Source organism: Dromiciops gliroides, chromosome 2, assembly GCF_019393635.1.
Source record: "Dromiciops gliroides isolate mDroGli1 chromosome 2, mDroGli1.pri, whole genome shotgun sequence".
NCBI lineage: Eukaryota > Metazoa > Chordata > Mammalia > Microbiotheria > Microbiotheriidae > Dromiciops > Dromiciops gliroides.
The window spans coordinates 244,587,118-244,613,910 of record NC_057862.1 but is presented as its reverse complement, the minus strand read 5'-3'; the positions used below and the strand labels follow the sequence as shown (position 1 = coordinate 244,613,910).

The 26,793-nt window shown below is 35.8% G+C and overlaps 1 protein-coding gene across 1 annotated transcript in view; it reads right to left on the bottom strand.

The window, feature by feature from the left end:
* Nucleotides 1-26,793, bottom strand: part of PELI2 (pellino E3 ubiquitin protein ligase family member 2) — a 112,794-nt gene that overhangs the window by 38,842 nt on the left and 47,159 nt on the right. The window contains exon 2 of the mRNA XM_043987774.1: nt 14,438-14,567. Coding sequence (XP_043843709.1) covers nt 14,438-14,567 — 130 coding nt within the window. The remainder of the gene's footprint in view (nt 1-14,437; nt 14,568-26,793) is intronic.

Sequence of the window (26,793 nt, the reverse complement as noted above, 5' to 3'; positions counted from 1 at the left end):
ATGATTAGAAAATCAAAAATATGTTCCTTTTTACACCCCTGGAACTTTTCATTGAACCTTTTTCACTTCTCAGTCAATATACTGATTTCTACTGTTTTTATACACACATACATATGTACATGTAACTGTGAATGCTTTGTATACAGTATATAAACATGTAATTAGATTATCTTTTGAGAAATATTAATTTTCTATCTTTTGATAAGAGATGTATGATGCCTTCTTTTAAGAAAAGTGGGACTGGGCTCATACGTGAGAAGATGCAAATAAAGTGCTAGAAATGTGTTTATGTGAGGTATTTGAGCCAATAATAATGAATTTTTTCCAAACCTACCACTTTTCCATTTTGTGGAAGCCTCTGTCACCTCCACCAATATTAACTGTTCAGTTATTATGTGGTCCTTAATTGTTTTGCATAACATCTCAAAGCCCACTTCAAAATCTTAAATACCTCACTTAAAGTGTTAGCTGGGCACTTAAACAAAAACTGATACAGATATATTTCCTAATGTGAATGCATAACTGTCTTATATTTAGGGCAAAATGATTTTTTATTTGATTTATATTTTGAACAACTCTATAGAGAACAGACACTTATTCAATTACAATCAACAATAAAATAACAAATATTTATTGAATGTCAAATACATAGTTTGCATATGTGTACATATGCCTAAACAGTATCTGATGTACTATATGTCTACTGGAAATAAACCTGGGTAAGATACATACATATACACATACTGAGTGCATATAATACACATACACATATTGGTTAAGATATATACATATATATATATTACTATATGTGTATATACACACATACATATACATACAAATACAGATATAGAAATCAACAGAAAAAGACTTGAAATTGGTATATGAAGAAATAGGATATGTCTATTTTCTTTTGGCAAAGCAATCATTGACTACTGGGGGACGATTTAAAGGAAGGTGAATATGACAAGCCATTAGACTAATTTATTTACAGTGGTGTTTCACTTTTTAAGTAGTGCAGAAATGTTGGAGTCACAGGATCTAATTTTGAATCCAAGATTCTACTTATTACCCTGTGTGACCTTAGTCAAGTCAATTAAGGACTAGATTAAATGACCTCTAAGTATCATTCTAGTTTTAGATCTATGATCCTATGAGCACTCAGAGCTTCCAGTTAGGACTTTTAGGATACTGCTAGTAAACATCCTGAGAAATCACTTGGCAACATCAACAATAATTTATTAAGTTTATACTACATGCTAGACACTCTTCTAAGCTCTGAAGACATAAAGACAAAAATGAAAAAGTCCCTGCCCTTTAGGAGTTGACATTCTATTAACCATGAAACACTGGAGTGGTTTTATTTGGTAGGTTCATTTAGACATAACTTCTTTAATTTTATTATTTTAGGTAATCTTAAAGTATTAAAGAAATATTAAAATACGTAAGCCATCCAAATGGCTTTTAATTAAGTTTGAGAGTCTACCTCTAGAGGGAACAAAGGATAATTCTCACATACGCACAGGGCAGGCAAGACAAAAATGATGTAGTATTCAAAGACATACATGTGAAACTCATGGCAATAATCCACAAAGATTTTTGAGAAACTTCAAGTGATTAGCAATAAGAAAGCCTTGAAAAGCTTCCATACTACACAAATAAAATTTGATTTTGTTTTAGATGGGTGGTGATGGTGAAAACATGGAAGAAACATGGAAGAATTAAAAATGACATGTACTTAGAACCCACAACTTTAATTGAATCCATGTAGTTTTTGTTTGAAAGGATTACGTATGTTTCTAAAAATATTTTGCCCAAATTATAAAACAATGATTCATTTTTGGGAATTAAAGTTCAGTGTTTCTGAACTACTCAAAAATTCTAAGAATTTGGTTCAAATAAGATCAAGATTCAAGAAAAGAAGGGAATGCTTCTTTTGGTGCCTAGTAAAGTCAGGTACAAGGCTTTTATAGTCAATGTGGTAAGTAATTCAGAAAAAAAGTTCCACTATCTTGCTTAAAGACTTTTCATACATATTTTGGTTTAATAGTTATTAAAGTGTCTATTAGCCAGATTTATAACTTTCTTGTTAAAAAGATACTAATCAACAAGTATTAAATGTCTATAGATGCCAGGGCCTGTGAACAGAAGTACAAAGAATGAACTAATCTCTACTTAGAATGTGCTTACATTTTAATGGGCAAGACAAGTAAGTATTCTATACATAATGTATATGTATTCATACATATAGCTACATACGTATGTGTATGCATACAAAGTAATTAAATACAGGAGAGTTTAGAAGGGCAGACACTAGTAGTTGGGGGATAGATGAGGAAAAGCTTCATGAAGAATATAGTTGGTACCTAAGCTATCTTAAAGGAAGAGCGGTAGACTTGGTGATCTCATCAGCTCTTGTGGTTTTAATTATTTATCCTGATGATTCTCAGACTTACTTATTCAGCCTAAATTTATCTCCTAACCTCCAGACTCACAACTCCAATTTCCTATAATGCAATCTCAAAATTGATGTCCTGTAGACATCTTAAATTCAATACCTTCAAAATAAAACTAATCTTTCTCCCCAAATACTGCCCCTTCCAAATCTCCCCATTACTGTCAAGGGCACCACCAACTTCTCAGTCACCCAGGACTTTTGCCAAGTCCTGTCAATTTTACCTTCAATATCATCTCTGGTATATGTTCCTTTCTCTCCTCTGACACTACCACAACTCTGCTGGCAAACCCACATCACCTCAGACCTGGTCTACTGCAACAGCTTCCTGGTTTGCCTGCCTGTCCCAAGTCTTCCCCCACTCCAGTCCATCTTCTACTCAGCTGGCAAATACACTTCCTAAAACGCAGATTTGACCATACCAACCTCTTATTCAATAAACTCCAATGGCTCCCTCTTACCTCTAGTAAGAAGTATTACTCTGTTTGGTATTCAAAGCCCTTCACCATCTGCCCCCCTCCAACCTTCTTACATTTTACCCCTTCCCTCAAATACTTTTTGATCCAGTAATTCTGGCTATCTCACTGTTCCTTAGACAAAACACTCCATCTCCAGGCTCAGGTGATTACGAAAGGCTGTCCCCCCCATAACAGGCGCACCTCCTCATCTCTGCCTCTTGGCTTCCCTGGCTTTCTTCAAGTCCCAGAAAAAATCCTGTCTTCAATGAAAAGCCTTTTATGATCCCCCTCATTGCTATTTCTATCCTACTACTGACTGTCCCCAATTGATTATATCCCCACTTTATAGTTCTTGTTTGTTGTATGTTGTTGTTTTCATGTGGTTTCCCCTGTTAGCTGTAAGCTACTTAAGAGACTTTCTCTTGTCTTTCGTTGTATTCTCAGGGGTTTGCGTAGTGCCTGGCCACATAGTAGGCTAGATTAATAAATGTTTACTGACTGAGTCCCAATGTCTTAAAAGGTTGCAGAGGACTTTAAATAAAAATTGATGTATTTTTCACATGCTGTGCTGGTTTTGAGAAAACATTTTAAATGGAGGGGTAAAGGAATACACTTTGGAAAAACTGGGAAAAAGAAGGGAGAAACATACTATTTCTCAGGAATGAGTAGATCAAAGAGTATACAAAAATGGAGTGAGGTAAGCAGGTATCTTTTAAAGCTAACATTTGAACAAGACAAAGGAGGGCTGAATACAAATGCATAAACAAACGCACATAAACATGCAGAAAGTTAAGCAAAGAAATAGATTTAGTCCAACAAAGAGATGGGAACAAGGACAAGGGAGAGGTTTAAGCATAGGACAGAGCTCAGGAGGGAACAGTCACAAACAGAGAAATATTCATTTCAGAGAATGTTTTAGATAGGAAGAAATAAAAAAGAAAAGAAACAAGAACCAGATATCAGAGGCAGGGCCTGGTGAAGACAAGAGGGACATGGGAGAAGAAATGGAACACTTAAGCAGCAGTGTTGATCACATTCCTTTTCTTTCCTTTACCTCCTTCTTTGAAAAGGGGAGATGGCAGGAAGAAAAATATATACGATATAATGGGGAAAAAAAAATTACAATTAACAATCTTTACTGTGATTATACTACGAATTAATCCATAGATCAAAGGAAACAGGATGGATTACAGAGTCGAATAATATGATGTTAATAAGAAATATACTTTAAATAAAAAGCTTCACAAAAATAAAATGATGTACTAGAGAAAAATTTATCATCTTTTATACAATTTCAAAAAAGCTGGAGATAGCGACTACCATCACAGATAAGGCAACAGTAAAAATAGACACAGTTAAAAGAGATTAGCAAGAAAATAACATTCTACTTAGAGGCAACATAGAATGAAGTAATATAAATTTTTATATACACACACAAAATCTGTCTCTCTACCCATCCAATTGGCAAAACTGAAAAAAGAAGAAATGACAAATGTTGGAAGGCCTAAGGGAAAACACGTATATAAATGTATTATCAGAGGAGCTGTGGAATGATCTGGCCATTCTGCAAAGTAATTAGGAACTATACCTAAAAAGTCATTCAACTATGCATACCTTCTAATCCAATGATACCACTAGTCAAGTTGATAATGAGGCAAACTGGATTAATTTTTCTTCAGTGAGAAGGGTGGAGCTAAAATGGCGGAGGAAAGGCATTAAGAGCTTAGTGCTCCTGACACAATAACCCCCCAAAAGCTCCAAACACAGCCATAAGAAAACCCCTGAAGCAACAGAAACCACAAAAAGACAAGCTGAAATTATTTGCCAGTCAGAGACATCTTAGAAGTTTGGCAGGAGTGGGTGTCAGGCTGAGTGTAGAGTCCAACTCCAGAATCACATGGACACAGCTCCAGCCCCAAGCAAGCTGTGCCAGAGAAACCTACCCCCAAGCCCCTGAATCAGCTGCAGCTCCAGCATCTTCTGGAATTTAGCTTATGGTCAGGTGAGAGAGAGGGCTGAACGGCTGAGTGGGGGATGGGGGAAGAATACAGGGGTGCCTGCGGGATCTGCGGAGGAATTTGGTAGTCCTACCCCAGTGGGGAAACAGGAAGAAATCTTGAGTGGAGGGAGGCCCAGGTGGGGGAGGGTTGCAGGCTAGCTGGAGCTAACAACCACAGCATACAAAGTTTTTCTGCCTGGTTAATTAGCAAGTTGGCCTATGGTTATCTATGGACCAGAGAACAGGCCAGGCAAGTGAAGAACCTTAAATACACCTGGGACCGCCCTGAAGCTCGGAACAGTATAGCTTGGAAGCAGGACCCCACTGTAAGAAGGAGTTAAAAGTCAAGTAAAAGACAAGCAAGATTAGCAAGCAGAGAAAGTTGCAAACCATAGAAAGTTTCTTTAATGACAAAGAAGATCAAGGAGCACCCTCAGAAGATGATAGCAATGTCAGGGCTCCTACCTCCAAAACTTGCAAGAAAAATATGAATCGGTCTCAAGCCATAGAAGCACTCAAAAAGGACTTTGAAAATAAAGCTAGAGAAGTAGAGGAAAAAATGGAAAGAGAAATGAGAGTGATTCAGGAGTCATGAGAAACAAGTTGGAAGCTTGAAAAGCCAAATGGGAAAGGATATTTAAAGCTCTCTGAAAAAAATAACTGCCTAAGAATTAGGATTGAACAAATGGAAGCTAGTGACTTTATGAGAAACTAAGACACAATAAAACAAATCCAAATGAATAAAAAAAAATAGAGGACAATGTGAAATATCTTCTTGGAATTTTTTTTTTCAGTGAAATATGAGGCAGATTTCTGAGGTGAAAGAGGGAATGGGGGGCAGCTAGATGGTGCAGTGGATAGAGCACTGGCCCTGGAGTCAGGAGTACCTGAGTTCAAATCCGGCCTCAGACACTTAACACTTACTAGCTGTGTGAACCTGGGCAAGTCACTTAACCCCAACTGCCTCACTAAAAAAAAAAAAAAAAAAAAAAGAGGGAATGGGAATGGATATGGGTTATGGGAGAGCCATGGGAGTTTTGTGGAGATATGAAAGGGATTGGAAAAGCCACCATAGTGAATAGGATAGTGAATCAATTAAGGAGGTATAAAAGGAAAAGAGGGAGGAATTGGGAAAATAAATGCTTGTTAATGTTTTTATTTTTTATTTTTTATGGGGCAATGAGGGTTAAGTGACTTGCCCAGGGTCACACAGCTAATAAGTTTCAAGTGTCTGAGGCCGGATTTGAACTCAGGTCCTCCTGAATCCAGGGCCAGTGCTTTATCCACTGTGCCATCTAGCTGCCCCCCTTGTTAATGTTTTGAAAAAGTAAAAGAGACCCTGGGCAAGTCACTTAACACCAATTGCCTCACCAAAAAAAAAAAAAAAAAGTAAAAGAGATAAATTTAAATAAAAACAACTGGTTTTAGACTTGTCATGTTCATTAGAGACCTATAATCCTTACATTGTCTATGCATATTATCTGAGTTCAATATTTTTTGCTTGTATACAGACCATTTCTTTTATTATTTTTTTGCTTTTTGTTTCTTCCAGACTGTTTATTACTTCTGTGTGTCTCTATTCCAAATTATGTTCTCTTTTGTTTCTTTGAAAAGATTTGTCATTCTTAAGATTTTCCTTTTCTACCAATTATTTCTGCTTTGCAGAACATATTCATTCTTCTTTTACACTTTTTGTTTCTCTTTCAAACCATTCAGGAACATCCTGCTGTGGTTCCATGCTCTCTTAGGAATCCACAGGGTCCTCTGCCTAATGAAGTTTTGATTCATTTTCCTTTTTCTTTCAGCATTTATTCAGAGATATCTGGACATGCTTAGCTAATCTGGGCACCATATTTCCTTCTGTAATCACTAACTTCCCTGTTGATTTGCCTACTTATGTTGAAGATATTTAACTTTCTTTCCTGAGATCTTTGGTAAGTTCAGTTTTTTATTTCCTTTCATATTCCCTTATTCTTCACTTCCTGACTCCTTACTCTGTTAAAGGCTAAAATTCTAGCTAGTCTGTCTAAAATACCTAATGAGTGGGCGCCAATAAATTATAAGCTTTAGCAATAGTTAGGCTTTTAAGCATTTATTAAGGAGAATAAGAATTTGGTAAAGAGAGAAAGAAAGGCCTACATTCATCTATCTATTAAAGGGAGAGAGCATTCCTAGCTCCGCTCTCCACCAGAGTCCAAAGGAAAGAGAGAGAAACAGAGTGCCCAGCTCCCCCTTCCTCCTCCCACCAGCAAACGTCACTTCCTGACGCCAAAGAAAAGACGCATGGTCTTGCCCTCAAAGACCTTCCTTTCATGGCGGAGCTTTTCTACAGTAAGTCTCCAGCAGGCAGCGTCATTCCAATTGTTATACCTCTTTGATGGTGGTTTCCATCGGGGCTGGACCTCAAAACTGTCAGTCTTCTCCCATGATGAGCAATTTATATTTCACCAGTCCCAGTTTCTGTTCCAAGTAACTTCTAGGAGAGACAAAATTGGACCCTTTGTTGCAGGTAGGCTTGATGGCATCTTGTCCTAGGTATCCTCTCTTCTGTAGTTCTCAGGTTGAGTACTGTTATTGCACAGAACACAGCAATCTAAACTAGAATAAGCTTCTGCCTTTGGGTTTTCCTTGGCACAGGCCTTGGAGAATAGGGCGGAGTAGATCTAAATTCTATTCCAAACTTATGTGTTAATGGTCCCAGTCTTATGAGGATATGGTAGGTGGTGAAAGTGATGTTAAGTAAGCACATTATGGGTTAGGGATCAGCTATCTCTACTGTTAGTTCATTGGCTTCTGACCTTGTTAGCATTATTAGTGTTCTAGAATGGCTTTATTTCTTGAAGATAATTCCTATTTTGGAGAGGTCTGAGATTATCATGAAGACAGCAAAAAGTGTCTAGTTCTCCACCTTGTTGGTCACACAACCTGGAAGTTATTCTATGAATCTATTGATCCTTCAGTGCCCTCACAAGTCTGTTATCTTTACTTGGTTAAATCCAGTTCCTTTTCTCATTTTTGTTCCTTTTGGTATCATGTCTACCACCTATGCACATCGGACACTACAATCTAGGTAAATGAAAAAAGTCTCACATATTTCAAAAAAGAATCTTTTCAGATATTTTCCATTTTCTTCTCTTTAATGCCCTCTTTCCTTTTATCATTAAATGCCCTCAGGATAACTTTACTCAATTCTTTCAAGCCTTCTTTAAAATGGTCTCATCATCCCCACTCCTCTCTTGTCTGAGGTGATGCTGTTCATAAACTTACATGAATTATTTCCATGCTTTTACAAGCCAGCATTGCCTTTGGTTGCCCTATCACTCCATTTGAATAGTCAGTTAACTGTTTGCTTACTAATGTGATTTTTGGACTTTTTTTAGCCTGCAATTATAGACATTAGCTAAATTTCTCTAAGGAAGTATTATAGTTTGTGACTCTGTCCTTTTTTTCTGTTCATATCATATTTTTCATCATCAATAACGTGTCTGAATTGGTCACACTAGAACTGTTTCTGGTATAAATCCAAACTGGCCATAGTGAATAATCATTGATTCTAATAGATGTGGATTGTTTAAGAAGTGCTTTCTTGAAATAAAGTATCCAAGCTTTATATTTCTTTTTCTAGTTTTGTATTAGCTTTTATCTTTGCTCTAATAAGTTAGGAGTCTGAATGCACAAAGATGGATGATTCAGGAATGACTCATCAGAAATGACTCATTTTCTGTCTCCATTTCCAATGTATAGATTCTTTTCTTGAAGATTTTGATATGTAAGTGTGAAGCTTATGTGTAGTCTTCAAGTATTTTGGTCTCACTATTCCTTATCCTTGATGAATATTTTTCACTATATTTCTTTCCATTCTTATGATTCCTGCATTTTCACTGGTGTCACAGAGTATCAAAGTATATATTGATATAATTTAGAAAGTCTTATCAAATTCTTGAGCATTTCTCTACCTTGTCATACTCTGGAAATATTGGTGCATTATCTATAACAGTTCATTAATAATATAATAATCATTAGCCTGTAAATTCCTTGAGAATAGGGGTTAATTTTTGTCCTTCTTTGTATCACCAACACTTAGCACAAAGCCTTGCACTTGTTGCCTTTGAATATACAATAAAACCAACCAGCTCTTAAAACTTCTTTAACTGAATATCCCCAGAAAACCTGTGAGCCATCCTTTATTTTACTGTTAACCTTCTTTATTCTAATATCACTTACAAAGAGAACATCAAAGGGCAGCTAGGTGGCATATTGGTAAAGCACCGGCCTCGGACTCAGGAGGACCTGAGTTCAAATCCAGCCTCAGACACTTGACACTTACTAGCTGTGTGACCCTGAGGCAAGTCACTTAACCCTCATTGTCCTGCAAAAACAAACAAACAAACAAACAAAAAACCAAACAAAGAGAACATCAAGATTGATATGATTCAGTTCCAATCAAGAAATTCTTATGTTAGATTAAAACAGTAGTTAAAATATACAGATGATCTAAATACTAGAGAGAGCCAGGAGAAAAGCCCAACTACTAAATATCAAAATACAAAGGAAAAGCCTGAATAAAGCACCAAACACAATGGGTTAAGAGAAGCACAAGAAGCAAACCCAGAAAAGAGTGACCTAACAACAATTACAAATCAAACCTCAGAAAATTAAGTGGTCACAAAGCTAAGAAGAGTTGCTAGAAAACAAGTGAAATTAGAATAAAATGAGAATTTGGGAGGAAAATACTGAAAGGAGAATAAATAGCTTAGAAGAGAAAATACTGCAGAAATCAGAAATGAATGATTCCATGGTAAGAAAAAATATTAGACCAAAGTCAAAAGATTGAAAGTAAGGAAAAAACATTTTAAAAAAATATATATAAAGCAAAGGACATAGAGAACTGTTCCAGAAGTTAAATTAAGAATAATCAGCCTCTCTGAAAATCATGACTAAGAAAAAAACCTGGATACTTTATTTCAAGATAGCATTTTTTTAAACTGCCTACATATATTAGAACCAACAATTATATACTCTGGCCAGGTTGGACTTATACCAGAAATTCAAGATTGGTCCAATATTAGGAAAGATGTAAAAATAAAATGCTTAATTGTTAACAAAAGAAATAGAACTCACATGATTAAATCAATAAACACAAAGCTTTTAGACAACAGGATATCCACAAATGTTCAGACTATTTAAAAGCACAGGAATAAATGGACTATTACTTAATATGGTAAAGAATAGCTACCTAATATCACCTTACACCTATCAGAGTGGCAAATACAACAAAAAAGCAAACTATTGGATGTTGGAAGTGATATGGGAAAACTGGGACGATGGTAGAGTTGTGAATGGATCAACCAATCTGGAAAGCAATTTAGAATTATGCCCAAAGGGCTATAAACTGTACATACCCTTTGATCCAGAAATACCACTGCTAAGTTTACATCCCAAATATATCCCCCCAAAAGAGAAAAAGACCTATTTGTACAAAAAATATTTATAGCAGCTCTTTTTGTGGGGGTTAAAATGGAAATCAAAGGAATGCCTATCAACTGCGGAATGGCTAAACAAGCTGTGGTATATAATGGTGATGGAATATTGTTGTGTTATAAGAAATGACAAGCAGGATGACTTCAGAAAGCTTTGGAAAGACTTATATGAACTAATGTATAATGAAGTGAATAGAACCAGGAGAACATTGTGTACAGTGACAGAAATATTGTTTGATGAAGAACTATGAATAACTTAGCTATTTTCAGTTTCAATGATCCAAGCCAATCCCAAAGGATTAATGATGAAACATACTATCCACCTCCAAAGAAAAAAGTGATATTAATTGAATATAGACTGAAGCATGCTATCACTTTCATTTTTTTCTTTTATTTGTTTTCTTATACAAAATGACTAATATGGTCATGTTTTACATAATTGCACATGTATAACCTATATGTAATTGTTTACTGCCTCAGGGAGGGGCAAGGGAAAGGAAGGAAAGAGGGATAGAATTTGGAACTCAAAACTTTAAATAAAAACATTTATTATTATTTTACAAAAGAATAGCTACCTAAATCCAAGAACTAGCATTATCTATAATGGAGATAAAATAAACGCCTTTCCAATAAGACTGGGGATAAAGCAATAGATGGTCCATTGTCAACACTATTATCTGATACAGTCCTATCAAATAATAGCTATAGCAACCAAACAAGAAAAAGAAATTGAAGGAATAAAAGAGAAAAGAAAAATATTGCTTTCAGCTGATAGTACGATGGTTTACTTACAGAATTCTAGAGATAACTAAAAAAATTAACCAATTTAGGAAAGTAGCGAGCTATATATAGAATTAACCTATACATATCATCAGGTAACATGCCTTTCTGCATATTACCAAAAAAAAAAAACCAGCAGGAAAAGAAAGAAAAAAAAATTCCATCCAAATTAACTAGAGAACATATAAAATATCAGAGTCTGGCTATCAATATACACACAAGAATTATATCAACAACTTTAAAAGTCTCTGCAAAATTATAAGCATAAATAGAAACATGATTTGTTCATGGTTGGGCCATGCTGATATAATTTTTTAAAGATAATATTACGTAAATTAACTTTACAAGCCTCAGGACCATACCAATTAAACTACCAAAAGGTTACCTTATAGAATTAGGGAAAAAATTAAATCTTAAAAAAAATAATGGGAGGAAATGTGGGAAGGCAGAAGACCTTGTAGAATGAGATCTCAATCAATTCTATAAATCACTTATCATAGAAACTATCTGGTACTGGTTAAAATATTTTAAAGCTGATCACAGAATTTTAGCTATAAGCTATCTAGTCCAAATCATATACCAAAAGAAATCCTCACATATCCAACACATGCTCATCCAGCCCCTGCTTAACCAACAAAATAGTCTATGTACACAAGACCCAGAAGCAAATGAATATAGTAGCACAGTGATTTATAAATGTAAAGTTTCCAACTCTTTGGGGTAAAGATTCATCATTTGAAAAAATAGCTAGAAAAGCTGGAATTAAATCTGACAGAAATTACATTTATACCAATATCTAATACCATGTACCATAATAAGTTTCAAATGGATAAAAGATATAGATATAAGCTCCAAATATATAAGAACTAGATAAAAAGGGAGAAAAGGAGATAGCTTTCACAGCTATGAAGTGGTAAAAAAAATTCTTGAGCAAACAAGGGGATAGAGAGGATCACAGGAGTCAAATTGGATAATTTAGAATATATAAGACTGAAAGTTTTACATACAACAAAATATGCAGTTAGAATGAAGGGGGAATGGTGAATGTGTGAAAAAATGTATAGCAAACTTATATAATAAAGGGGTGATATCCAAGATACATGGTTGAAAGCAGGGTAAGAATGAGATTAATCCCTAATACATTATAGAATCACAGGACTTGAAGTTATTCTCAAAAGAAGACAAACTATTAACAACCATAAAAAAAAAGATCCGAATAGTTAACAAGAGAAATGTAACTTAAAACAACTCTTCAGTTTCACCACAAACCCATCAGATAGGTAAATATATTTTAAAAAGGGAAATTATAATTGTTGGAGGAACCAAGGGAAGATATGCACACTAATGCACTGCTAGTAGAATTGTAAAGTAGTTCAACCATTCTGGAAAGTAATTTGGACCAAAAGTTACTGCTTTGACCCAGCAATGTCACTATAAGATATTAACAAGATCCAAAAAGGTCCAAGAAAGAAGGAAAGGACCCATAAGTATAAAAGTATTTATAGCAACATTTTTTAGTTGCAGCAAAGAACTGGAAACAATTTGAATATCTATGCTTGGGCAATAATGACAAAAGGTTTTTTTAAAAAATTATGGCATATGAATGTAAAAGAATATGCTTGTGTCATTAAAAAAAATGACTGAAAGGTAAGGATGCAGAGAAATCCAAGGGGACTTTTATGAATTTATACAAAATGAAGTGAATGGAACCAAGGCAACAGTGTGTACAAGTACTCTAATATTGTGAAGGGAAAACAATTGTGGAAGACTTTAGGTCTATAATTAATACAAAGAGCAAAATTAGGACTGCAGAAGAATGATGACAAATCATACTTCCAATTTCTTGACTTAGAAGTAATAGTATAGAATAAGCAAAATGGAGGTATGGAATAAGCCAAAATTTTAAATATAACCTGTTTAAGTCTGTTTTCTGGGGTTCTATTTATTTTTCACAAGGGTTTTTCTTTTTTGGGGGGAGGGGAGATGAGGGTGGAATAAGTAAGATGCCCCAAAATTATATTAAATTAAATTTTAAAAGCATGTCAATAAATCATTTAAAAGAGATGAATAGAAGAGAGCAGAAAGAAGTTTATAAGAAGTAACACAAGCAGAACAGTGTTATAACTAATATGAGGAATCTGAATTATAGAAGAAAAAAAAGGAAATTCATAGTGGAAAAACACATGGAAAATAATTCAAGTTTACAACTTGAAATACAATTCCCTATTTTTATCCTATGCCTTTAGAAATGTTCATGTTTATTGATGTTTATTAAGTTCATAAAAGAAAAAAATTTAAAATATATTATGATAACTTATTGGTGATAAAATAAGGGATCTAAAAATAGAGAAAGAAGGAATATTATAATATCATGATGATAATATCAATGATAATTCCCATAAAATGTTTCCTACATTTTTTTTGACCAACCAGATTTCTTATTATATCTTGTTTTTTCTCTAAATCTTTTCAAAGTTGGGTTTCTTTTGATTTCACTCCAAATTGTCTATAATGGGAATTAGTTTCTCTTTTTCTTGCCAAAAACTTAAGGCTAAATATTGGTTTTAATTTTCAGTATTTCTTTAACTCTTAATTCTAATTTGGCATATACTTTTCCTCATTAAAGAACAACCCAAACATTATAAAAACCTCATTTACAATGCTCCAAAAACAGAAGAATTTTTGTCAGACTATTAACAGAGTTAGTGTTGTGTTTCCAACACTTCGATAAACATTACATGTATTATCATGAAGCTACCAAAAACCTTTATAATTTATTGTTAACATTTTCTAGATAAGGAACCTGGAGCCAATGAATCTGATGAAATAAAACCAAACAAACAAAATGGAAAATGTCAATTAAACTATTGGCCTGTTTTATTTCTCCCTAAATGCCAGAAAACAAATTTTAAAACTATTTTTGAATACTGGAATAGTATACAGCAAATGCAACTCTTTATAACACAAATTGCAGTCAATTTAATATTCAAACAATTACCAATTCAAAAACAGTTCTTATCATATATGTATGTGTATCCCCATCCTTATGAAAATAAACTGGTTCAAGGAAGTAGAACTATTTACCATTTACTGGAAAAAATAGAATCTTTCTCCCTAGCACTTGTAACTAAATTTAATATGATATGCATGCTTTTCATTATCTCCTAAAGAGACAATGACTGAGAAGAAGGAAATCAGCCAAGGAGGAATAAATATCACCCAGAATAATTTTACTCTGACATACCCGCTCTTCTCCAATGTCACGTACCTTAGATGCCTGAGGTGTTGATATTACATGAACAGTGCTTGGCTTGACTCCATTAGCTTTTGAGCGTTTGTAAAGAGCAAACCTGCTTTTCCTACGTCCTCGGTCTCCATTAGGAAGTGCACCATTGTACCTATAAAAACAGGTGCAAGAGTTCACATATTTGAAAAATGCGATGATGACAATCAAGGTTTGGATAAAACAAGGGAAAAGACAGTCAACCATAAAACATTTATCACTAAATTATGTCCCACAGAAGGAAAAACTAATTTTGGAAAAAGGTAGCACAGACCTTATTAGTGATCATATTTTAAATACCAAATGTGAGAATGAATTTATAGGTAATTGTAGATTTCTTAAACAAGGTTGGTACTAACATTGACAATTCAGTCAACTTACATTAAACATTACAGCTACTTAACTTAGGGAAAATAAAAAATCTTTGTCCTCTCCCCCCCAAACCCTGTTTCCTTTTGTTTCCTAATCAAAATATTTAGAAAACAACATATTAAGTAAAAAGTAGAATTGCTCAGGGAACAGCTGCCTTAAAAAAGTTAGTAGGACCTGGGTTCTAGACTCCTTGTATACATATTAATACATATTAATACCTCATTGCCATTAGATGACATTTTAAAGCTCTAAGCTGCAAAGAAGGAAGGTGGTGGTCAGCATTTGTCAGGAAAATTCTTCAAAGGCGCTTCCTATACCCATGAAATGACAGATCTGATTTTTTAAAAGACATGCTAAGTAATCCCCATCATTTTTGGATACAGCAATTCAGAAGCAGCTGAAAGATCAAAATTAGTGTCATACTTTCTAAACACTTCTGAGATCATCACACTCCTGCATATTCCCAAATAAACTTTGCATCAGGAAGGAACTGGAAAGGCAATTGGAAGCAGTCCCAGTAGGGTACAGTACTGATCTCTAGCCTCAAAGGTTGCACCAAAGAATCATCTATTTCTCCAAGGGGTCAGAGGAGCAGAAGCAGATCCAGCAAGGATGAAAGGGATGCTTTCACCCAAGCTCTGACAATAGGAAGACTTCAGAACTATTGGTCAGAGGAGTGCTATACAAATACTGGAGACCCCTTGGGTGAAGCCTACGGGCCTGATTAGCAAAAGAGCTGGGAATGAATTGACCCAGAAACTTCCAGGTCCTGGCTATTTAAACAACAGTTAGAATTTCCTGAGGAATCAGTGGACAAACTCAAAGAACACTAGTAAATGATTCAACGTTAGTGTGCCAAAAGGGCTCCAGTGGAGTACCTGGAGATCCACGCTTGGCAACAGGCTTCTTATTTTCTCAATGACTTGGATAAAAGCATAGATGGTATCCTTGTTAAAACTGGGAGAGATAAGAGGGAAGGGGAAAGGTAACAGACATTTGTTAAGGACCTACTATGTGCCAGGCACTATGCTAAGTGTGTTACAAATATTATCCCATTTGACTCTCACAACAACCTGGGAAGTAGGTCCTATTATTATCCCTTTGTACAGTTGAGGAAGAGGCAGGCAATTGTTAAGTGACTTGGCCAGGGTCACACAGTAAGCATCTGAGGGCACATCTGAACTCAGGTCTTCCTGACTCCTGGGATCCACTGCTCTATTCACTGTGCCACTTAGCTAACAAAATTGTGGAAGAAAATACTGTGCCCTCCATCATAGGCACGAGCCTGTCAACAACAATTTTATTCATGTAAATTATTTTAAATGTAGGCATTTTTCTGCTTAGAGAATGTCCAATTGACTGCATCTCTTCAGACCCCCCTCCCATGTTTCTCTAACACAAGCCATTTTTTTTAATTTTTGCAGGGTAATGAGGGTTAAGTGACTTGCCCAGGGCCATACAGCTAGTAAGTGTTAAGTGTCTGAGGTTGGATTTGAACTCAGGTCCTCCGGAATCCAGGGCCGGTGCTTTATCCACTGTGCCACCTAGCTGCCCCACAAGCCATTTTTAAGACAAAATTTAACGGATTCAATTTTGCTTCATCAAACAGAAAAATAGTAACTTAATCTTTGAGCACATGAGGGAAGTCTTCCTAAAACTATCCATTCTCTCTTTTCTCATTCCCCTTCGAGGCTTCTGTTTTCAAGCCGATCCAAGCTGAAAAGTGAAGTAATAAGAGACACCCCTCCCCCCCTGATCTTTACCCTAATCCCTTCAGGGGATGGGCAAAGACAATGATTTTAAGTAGACGGCCCCCCCCCCAAGCTAAGTTTGGTCACCAACCTGCATCTATTTTTCTGAGACTTTAGCTTTCACTCTTAACCTTTTACATACTTTCTCCAAGGAAATTAGTTAGGCTTTATTAAATGTTTTTTTTTTAATATTTTTAAAAGAGGAAGCAGAAGGATTTTGCTTCCACATAGCAGAGATGAGTCAGGATGCAAAAAAGGTCTTTACATGCTAGAGTACTAAGCTGAATATAAGATGAAATTCAATAAAGATCACTGTAAAGTCTTGTAGTTAGAATAAATAAATGAACTTCTTAAACATAAATGGAGGAGGCATAGGAATAGGTTTTGAAAAAAATCTGCAGGTTTTAGTGGACTACAAGCTCAATTTGTCAGCAGCATGATGTGACAGCTCAAAAAAGCTAATGGGTTACTGGAGCAAGTTAAGAGAGACATAGCTTGCAGGAACAGCTTACTGTATCAGATGATGGTGATGACAAGGAGCCTCACCTGAAAGATTGTATTCAGTTCTGAGCTTTATACTATAAGAAAGAACTGAAAGTTGGAGGATTCAGGAGACCAATCAGGATGAAGGCCATCAAGTCCATGCCATAAGAGAATTGGTTGAAAAAACTTAGCAGGATACCTTTTGACCTAGCAAACCCCCTAATCTTCTGTACCCCAGAGACCAAAGTAAAGTGAAACAGTGGATGCTCATCGATTGGGGAATGGCCAAATGAGTTATTGCAAATGATCATGATGGAATACTATTGTGTTGTAAGAAATAATGAAGGGGGGCAACTAGGTGGTGCAGTAGATAGAGCACCAGCCTTGGATTCGGGAGGACCTGAGTTCAAATCTGGTCTCAGACACTTGACATTTACTAGCTGTGTGACCCTGGGCAAGTCACTTAACCCCACTTGCCTCACCAAAATGAAAGAAAGAAAGAAAGAAAGAAAGAAAGAAAGAAAGAAAGAAAGAAAGAAAGAAAGAAAGAAAGAAAGAAAGAAAGAAAGAAAGAAAGAAAGAAAGAAAGAAAGAGGATGGTTTCAGAGAAACCTGGGAAGACATACATGAAATGATGTAAACTGAAGTTAGCAGAACTAAGAGAATAATTTACACAGTAACAATAATATTGTAAAGATAATCAACTGTGAAAGATTTAGCCACTCTGATCAATAGAACAATCTTCAGTTTTAGAGGACTCATAATGAAAAATGCTATCCACCTCCAGAGAAAGAAGTGATGGACTCGAGTGAAGACTGAAACATTTTTTTTCACTTTATTTTTCTTACACACACAAACACCCCAAGGCAAATGTGGAAATACGTTTTACATGACTTCATATGTACAATGAGTATCTTGTTTCTTGCCTTCTCAATGGGTGGGGGAGGGGTGAAAGCAGGGAGAGGATCTGGAACTGAAAAGAAAAAGAAAAAGAAAAAAGAACTCAGCATGCTAAACCTGGAGAACACTCAGAAAACATGAGAACTATCTTCACGTATTTGAGGAGTTGTCATGTGGAGGAGGAATTAAGACTTTTTCTGTTTGGCCCCAGAGCGAGGAAACAAGTTGTAAAGAGGTCAGTTTAGCTTTAATACAAATAGGGCTGTCCAGAAGTGGAATTCACTGAAGCCTTAAGAAGCAGGATGTTTCCCATCCTGGGAGGTATCTAGTAGAGGTGGAACACCCTGCCAAATACATTATAGTGGTGAAAGTTCCTGTGTGGGGGTTGGGGTAGATGGCCACTGAGCTACTCTGTGATCCACGTTCTGGGCCACCAGTGAGAACAGAGTCTAACATAAATCTAGTAAGAGTTAAACCTGTGAGGCAGAGGGCTGCACCTGGCATCAAGAAGACACAGTTCAAATCAAGCTCAGATACTTACTAACTTGTTAGCTGTGTGACTCTAGGCAAGTCACTTAACGTTTATTTGCCTTTGTTTCCTCAACTATAAAATGGAAATAACAGCACCTACTTCACAGAGTTGTTGGTACGATGGAATGCTATGTCTGTAAAGCATTTAGCATTGTGCCTGGTAAATAATAGGTACTTAATAAATGCTTGCTCTCTATCTCCTCCCCTCAATAATATCTCATGTTTATACAGCATATTATAAATCTAAAAAACATTTTGCATATTGATCTATCACCATAAAGAGTTCAAATAATGCCATCTCCATTTTGTAGATAAATCCCCTGAAGCCCAGAGAGGTAAGCCTAACTGGAGCACATAATCTGGAGTCAGAGAACCTGAATTTGAAACCTGGACAGAATTTTTGCTACTCTGGGCTATTTCCTTGCCTGTAAGATTAAGATGGTTGATCTGGACGATTTCTAAGGTCCCTTTCCTGCTCTAAATCCATAATACGATCTTATAAACCTATCGATGATTTGTCCCAAGGCACACAGGTAGCGAGTGGCAGGGTCAGGCCTCAAATCCAAGTCTTCTAATTTCTGATCTCGTGTTCTTTCCAATTTTCTCAACACCTCCATAGATACCCCACCTCTCCAATGACATTACTACTACCCTGGGACCTTCAGACCCTCATCATCTCATGCCTAGGCCCTTCTGGTCCATCCTGCATTGAGGTATTAAAATGATTTTCTTTCTTTTTTTTTTTTTTTTTGGTGGGGCAATGGGGGTTAAATGACTTGCCCAAGGTCACACAGCTAGTAAGTGTCAAGTGTCTGAGGCCGGATTTGAACTCAGGAACTCCTGAATCCAGGGCCGGTGCTTTATCCACTGCGCCACCTAGCCGCCCCTAAAATGATTTTCTTAAAGTATGGGTGTGACCATCTCACTCACCTATTCTAAACTCCAGTGACTCCCTCTTGTCTTCAGGATCAAAATATTACATTCCGCTTGGCTTTTTTTTTTTTAATTTTTTTTTTTAGTGAGGCAATTGGGGTTAAGTGACTTGCCCAGGGTCACACAGCTAGTAAGTGTTAAGTGTCTGAGGCCAGATTTGAACTCAGGTACTCCTGACTCCAGGGCCGGTGCTCTATCCACTGCGCCACCTAGCTGCCCCCCGCTTGGCTTTTAAAGTCCTTTATAACCTTTTCCCCTCCCCACCTTTTCAGTCTTCTCACATCTTACTCCTCCCCATGTACTGTATTACCCAGTGATCTGGAACAAGGCACTCCACCTGTCCCTCTCATTCTATACATTTTCAGGGGCTGTCCCTTCCCTACGCGTCCTGGCTTCCCCAGCCCACTTCAAGTTTAGATAAAATCCCACCTTCTTCAAGAAGCCTTTCGCAGTCTTCCTCACTATTAGTGCCTTCCCTCTAACATGATCTGCAATTTATCCTGTATATATCTTGTTTGTACATAGCTGTTTGCTCTTCCATTAGATTAGAAAGTCCTTAAGAGAAGTGACTGTTTTCTACCTTTATGTTTCCAGCACCTAGTACAATATCTGATACATAGGAGGCCCTTAAATTTGTCTACATAAAAGTAGGTGACTTAAAAAACAACTGTGTTATAGTCATCAAGCAGTTATTTAGCACCTACCATGTGCTAAGTGCTTTGAAGACAAAGACCAAAAAGCCAGTCTCTGCTCTCCACACTTTTATGTTCTCTCCACATATGTACCATGGCCACATTCTTTAAAAGTCACCTGAAAAAGCAAATAAGTTCTGCAAGCAGTTTCACACTGGGTAATACTAACTACATCCCAGAAATACAAGACTATGATTTTCTTTTCAACTTTCAGGTTCGTTTTCCAATTCTGAATTAACTAGTTTCCATTTTTTCTGAATACTGTCCTCCCCTATTATACACAAGGGGGTGATGACAACTGTTCAGTTATTTTACCTCTTCAATGATAGTTTAAAAGGACAAAAAACAAATGATACCAAAGGTGTCATTCAAAATCTTTTTTGACACTATTCTAAAGAGCACAACACCTGAGCTGAGGTAAAGAAACTTCCAGCTGTTTTACAATAGTTTTAGAACATCATCTGAACTGTCCTACACAATTGTTGGGCATTGGTTGCTTTTACACTTAGTCTGCCATTGTGGTCAAATGCAGATTAAAAAAAAATTATGTAACTATTAGAAAAACTCATCCAACCAACAAAAGCAAATGGAGTCTGTTGGCACAGATTAAATGAAATACTGAAATAAAATTTAAGGACATGTTAAATATACTAAAGAAGTAGGTTGACATTTTTCCCCCAGTGGAAATTTAAATTTCTGATGTCTTTTGAATTTTGGTTTCAAAAGTACACAATTCAGGCTCAATTCTGGGGTGTCAACAATATAATGCTTTCTAAAATAAAATAAAATAAAATAAAAGATTTTCCAACTTATTCCATGTATTGTTATAAGAATTTATTTACTTTCTTGGTCCGCTCAGCCTCTAAGTCTATGGGAAGTACACTATCCATAATACCAGAGGAACAGAGAGCAGCAAAAGGCTTTTCAGCACTGGAAATCACAATGGTTGAGGATTACCAATGTCCTGAGGAGTTAGACAGCAAGAAGCCTCCCCAAAACTTTAGTCTAAATCATATTCAGGAATCAAGGTAAGAAGTCAACAATATTGACATAAATATGGTGTCAAAGGTTAGGTACTTAGTTAAAGTATATGCCTCCTCTTATCCCTGGACAAGCTAAGGCTGCCATTGTACAAGTTGAAGAACATTCCTTTCAGAGGACTAGCAGGGAGGAGGAAAAACACCATTCCAATAGGCCATGATCCCTACCTTGTCTCCAGCTTCCCTTGGGAAGATGAGAAATATCAAGTCACCAGTGTGGTCTCCTGCCTTGGGGAAAGGAGAGTAACAACATCCCTTCCAGGCCAAGACCCTGTTCCCTTGCCTGAGCTGCACAAAGCCCTGGGAGGACTCCACTCTAGACCAAACTCCTATGGACACTGAAAATCTACCTAAACTAATTCTTCAACGAATAACAAACAAAAGTTGCTGCAACTCTGACCATGTCACCTCTTCCCTCCTCCCCCTTAATAGACTCCAATCATTCCCTATCATTTCCAGGATCAAATATAAAACCTTCCTTCCATTGGGCATTCAATCAAAGGCCTTCCCCCCACCTACCCCACCCACACACACACTCCTGCAATCCAGTAACACTAGCTTCCTCCTTGATGTTCCTTGAACAAGATACTCCTTCGTGCCTGCAATGGTCTCCCTCCTCATCTCTGCATACCGCTGATCTCCCTGGCTTCCTTCAGGTACCAGAAAAAATACAATCTTCTTTAGGAAGCCCTTCGTGATCCCCTTTAATTCCAGTGCCTCCCCCTGTGGACAACTTCCCATTTATCCTGTACACAGCTTGTTTATACATAGCTTGTTTGCATGTTGTCTCACCCTTTAGACTGTGAGCTCTTGGAGAACAGTGTTTTTTGCTTTTCTTTGTACTCCAAGCACCTGGCTCACATTAGATACTTATTGAATGTTTATGGACTGAACAGCTTTTAGGATTCTTTGCTAGAATTAGCAAAGACATTATTGTAAGAAGTTGCTAAGAAGGCTCATGTGAATGCGAAGAAAACTTACCCACCAGCTTGGATTTTTAAAAGGAAATTTACAGAAGATGAGAAAAAATGGTAGTTAATGGGAGATGAATACAAAAGCATGGCATGTTTCTGTTAGAATAGGGTCAGGAGAGGTAAAGTTCAAAATGAGCTAAGCCAGTTAAGGAAAGCTAAAGACAACAAGATTGTTGTTTTTTATATCTTAACCAATATTATTTTTTAAAATGGATCAGAGATAAGATTTTTTAAAAATTTATTATTGATATAATCAACTATGTCAATAGTTATCCTAGTATAATAGTTATGCTAGGATAGTTAAACCATCCTAGAGTTCCTGGTATATATCTTTGTAATATATTATTGTAGTCTTATTTAGCTGGTCTTTCATTCAGAATTTTTGCATGCTTATTCATTAATCAAATTGGTCTGTAATTCGCTTTCTCTGTTTTTACTCTTCTTGGTTTAGGTATCAGTATAATATTTGTTTCATAAAAAAAGAGTTTGGAAGGAACCTTTCTTTGTCTATTATTCTAAATATTTATTTTAATATTGGAATTAGTTGATCCTTAAATGTTTGATAGGATTAACTTGTAAATCCACCATGGATAGACTTGCATGAAATAACAAAGACAGAAATGAGCATAACCAAGAAACTGTTGTATACAGTTATAGCAACATTGTTTTAAAAACAACTCTGAGCAACTAAGTCATTTTGATTATTAAAAATACCCAAATTAGCTACAAAGGACCTATGAAGGAAGATGCTATTTGCATCCAGAGAAAGAACTAATAAATATCAATATGTATAAAATGATTTTACAAATATATACATGTGTGTATTGGTAGCCATTTCTACAGAAGGATGGGGGAAGAAAAAAAAAGTTACATAATAACTTTATTATATATTTAAAAGGAATAGCAAGGTGTACATAATAAAGTTGTAGTTTCATGTGCAAGCACATTTTTTGTTAAACTGGAAATACTTGTGTCATTTCATAAATTAAAATTTTTTAAAAAGATATAAGTTCCCAACTTATAGAGCTTAGTACCATAATAGACCGCAGAAAAAGGGAGAAATACTGAACTCTAATGTTGCTTATTTAATTTGCCAAGGAAACTGATAAAAAAAAAATAAACAAGCATTTTCACTTTATCTTATATAGTCTCAGCCATGGCCTGTCACAAAGGCAAAAAAAAAAAATGAATACTATACTCTTTCAGGCACAATCCCACCAAAAACAATTTTTATTAATTTATCATTGTTTTAAATTCAGGCATCAATATGTTTCAATTTGTTTGAGGGATATTTAAATTGACAGAATTCCCTCATGAATTAGGATATATCCCTCCCAGGAAACATTCTTAAGTAATAGTTACAGGATTCTTGAGTGAGAAAAAATTTATGATATGAAAAAACAGAGTAAGGTAAAAGTTATCATACTCCTACACTAATACAGAACAAAAGTTACTTAACTATAACACAACAGTATCTAGACTCTAGAGTACACAGTACCAAATAGGACCACATAGCAAAGAGGGAAAGGAGAGACAAAACCAGGTCTTGACATAATGACCAAATGGAGGAAATAAACTGGAAATACAAGTAAACAAAAGAAAATCCAGAACAAAATGAAGAAAATGGATGTTTAGATAAGAGACTCCCCAAGAGGTAAGCACAGGAGAGAAATTCCATAACAATCCCAAGGAGAATCTTAGTGAAAAGAATAGGTGAATGAGCCACAAGGTCTCTACAAATGGCCAAAAGAAATGAATCAAGAGATAAAAAATGAAAGTAGAATAGAAATAAGAGCATTGGAGGAAAAGTTATCAAGAAATGAATTGAGTAAAATAGAGATTAAAAAAAAAAAACCTTAGGGGCAGCTAGGTGGCACAGTGGATAGAGCACCAGCCCTGGAGTCAGGAGGACCTGAGTTCAAATCTGAACTCAGATACTTAACACTTGCTAGCTGTGTGACCCTGGGCAAGTCCCTTAACCCCAATTGCCTCACTAAAAAAAAAAAAAAAAAAACACCAAAAGCCTTAACCAAGTAGTGGGCTTCCTGAAAATAAAACAGAGCAAACAAAACCCAATGATTCCAGAAGCAAAAAGAAATATTATTAGAAAGTAAAAAATCTGAAGAAATAGAAGATAAAGTAAGCTATCTCCCCCCAAAAACAACTAATCTGGAAATAAACTGAGGATAAACAATTTAACAATCATGAGCTACCAAATCACTAATAATAAGAGAAAGGCAACTTAAAAGAAACCCATCATACCCATCAGATTGGCAAAAATAACAGAAAGGATTAATGACAGTTGCTGGAGGGTCTGTAGAAGAGTAAGCACATCATGTACTATTGGAGGACCTTTGATTAGTACAGCTAAAATGGAAAGTAATTTTTATACTCAAAAAGTAAATAAAAGGTGCATTTTAGGGCAGCTAGATGGCACAGTGGATAGAGCACCGGCCTTGGATTCAGGAGTACCTGAGTTTAAATCCGGCCTCAGACACTTAACACTTACTAGCTGTGTGACCCTAGGCAAGTCACTTAACCCAAATTGCCCCACAAAAAAAAACAAAAAACAAAAAACAAAGGTGCATTTGCTTTTAAATTCTAATAGCACTAGTAAGCCTATACCCCCAAAAGATCAAAGATTGAGTACAAGTACACATATACATTTTTAAAATGTATAGTAGCATTTATCATAGTAAAGAAGTAGAAATAAGTATGTGATAATTGAGGTATGGTTGAACTAATTATACTATATGACTGATGAATTGTTGTGCTACAAGAAAGGATTTAAGGGGCAGTTAGAGGGAAGAAGGGAGTACTTGTATGAACTGGGACAGTGAAATGAACAGATTTGGGAGAATAATTTACACAAAGACTACTATATATATATTGCAGTGCAATGGGGGTTAAGTGACTTGCCCAGGGTCACACAACTAGTAAGTGTCAGGTCACATTTGAACTCAGGTCCTCCTGAATCCAGGGCGGGTGCTTTATCCACTGAAGTGCCACCTAGCTGCCTCAGACTACAACATTTTAAAGGAAAACAACTCTGGAAAATTATGATCAATTCAGTGACCAATTACAACTCCAAAAGACTCATAATTAATTGTAGCAAAAAAAAAAAAACACCTAAAAAACTACAAAGTGTATATTCATCAATTTGAGTATGGTTAAATACATTATATGTAATGAAAAAGCATTGAATGATTTGAGGTGAATATGAGGAATGGAGGGGGGGGTGGGTGGAATAAGATTTGTATGAAACAGAGCAAACAAAGTGGAACCAAGAGAACAAACATACAACGGTTATGGATAGATTAAAAGGCATCAGAAGCAATGTTAAATGTAATGACCAATCTTGTTGTATAAGACCAATGATAATGAGAAGAGGACCAAGAACATTTCCTCTTCCACTGTGCAGCAGAAAGAGCGTCAACTGAGAGCCAAATGCTATCTCTTATTCCCTGTGTGATACTGGGCAAGTCAGAATCTTCGTAGGCTTCAAGTTCTGTAAAATGTGACTACAATCAACTGACTACCCTCTAGCTGTAGAGACATGATGTTATAATCCTCCCTCTTGTTGAGGACTATTATAGATTCTGCATACTAGTGATTTTAGTTGTTTTACTTCACTGTACTTTATTTATAAAGGGGAGTAGTACTGCAAAGAAGGGTATTAGGAAGTAACAGCTGGGTAAAAAAACAACCAAAAAAGCAGCAATAAATCTTTTAAAATAGTACAGAGGCTATACAAGGAATATTCCTTTCAATCCCTAATCTTATAATTAATTCTCAATTGTTTACAGCCAGGTATTCTGTATCTCATACACCTCTCAGTCAAATTTCTAACAAATGGTTGCCTTTATTCTAAGACAAGTATGCCCAATCTCTTTTTAAACAGGTGTCATGTCAGATTTTAGTCGTTCTCTAAATTAATGGATTCAATCAAACAACTATTTATTATGCTATTATGTGACCAGTTCACTATTATGTTCTGATAAACTTTAGTTTCTCCTTTACAATTTGCAGATAACTTTAATAGCTTTTCTTGAATGTTTTAGGGATTTCTTTTGTCTTTAAATCATCAGCCAATCAAAATATTGAAGAGTTGGTTTTTAAAAATAACGCTTTCCTTCATGTCTTCTCAAGGTGACAAAAAAAAAGATTAAGACGATAAAACTCAATGCTGATGGCTATAGGAAGAAACGTATACACGGGTGAGATTGCAAATTGGTAGAAATTCTTTTGGAGACCAATCTAGCAGACAATAATGGGATGGATTTGGTGGCTATAATATCTAAGTTAAATGTCAATCTTTTGCTACTTATTACCTGTGTTGCCTTAGGTGAACCGCCAAACTTCTCTGGGCCTCAGATTATCATCTGTAAAAAGAAGCGGTTGAAGTAGGTGATCTTTAAGGTATATTTTAGCTCTAAAGCTATGATCCTACAAGGATAGCAGCTGATCCAATAGTTCATTACTGGAAATATGGTGAGAGTTATCAAAAAGGAAAAAAATCTCTACAATTAAAAATAGTTATAAAAGCATTGTTATTTTTTTTAAGGTGAAAACAATTGATACCCTATGCATTTGGTAATTGGAAAGTGGCTAAATAAATTGTGGTATATCAATGTAATGAGATATTAATGATACAATTAAAATTAT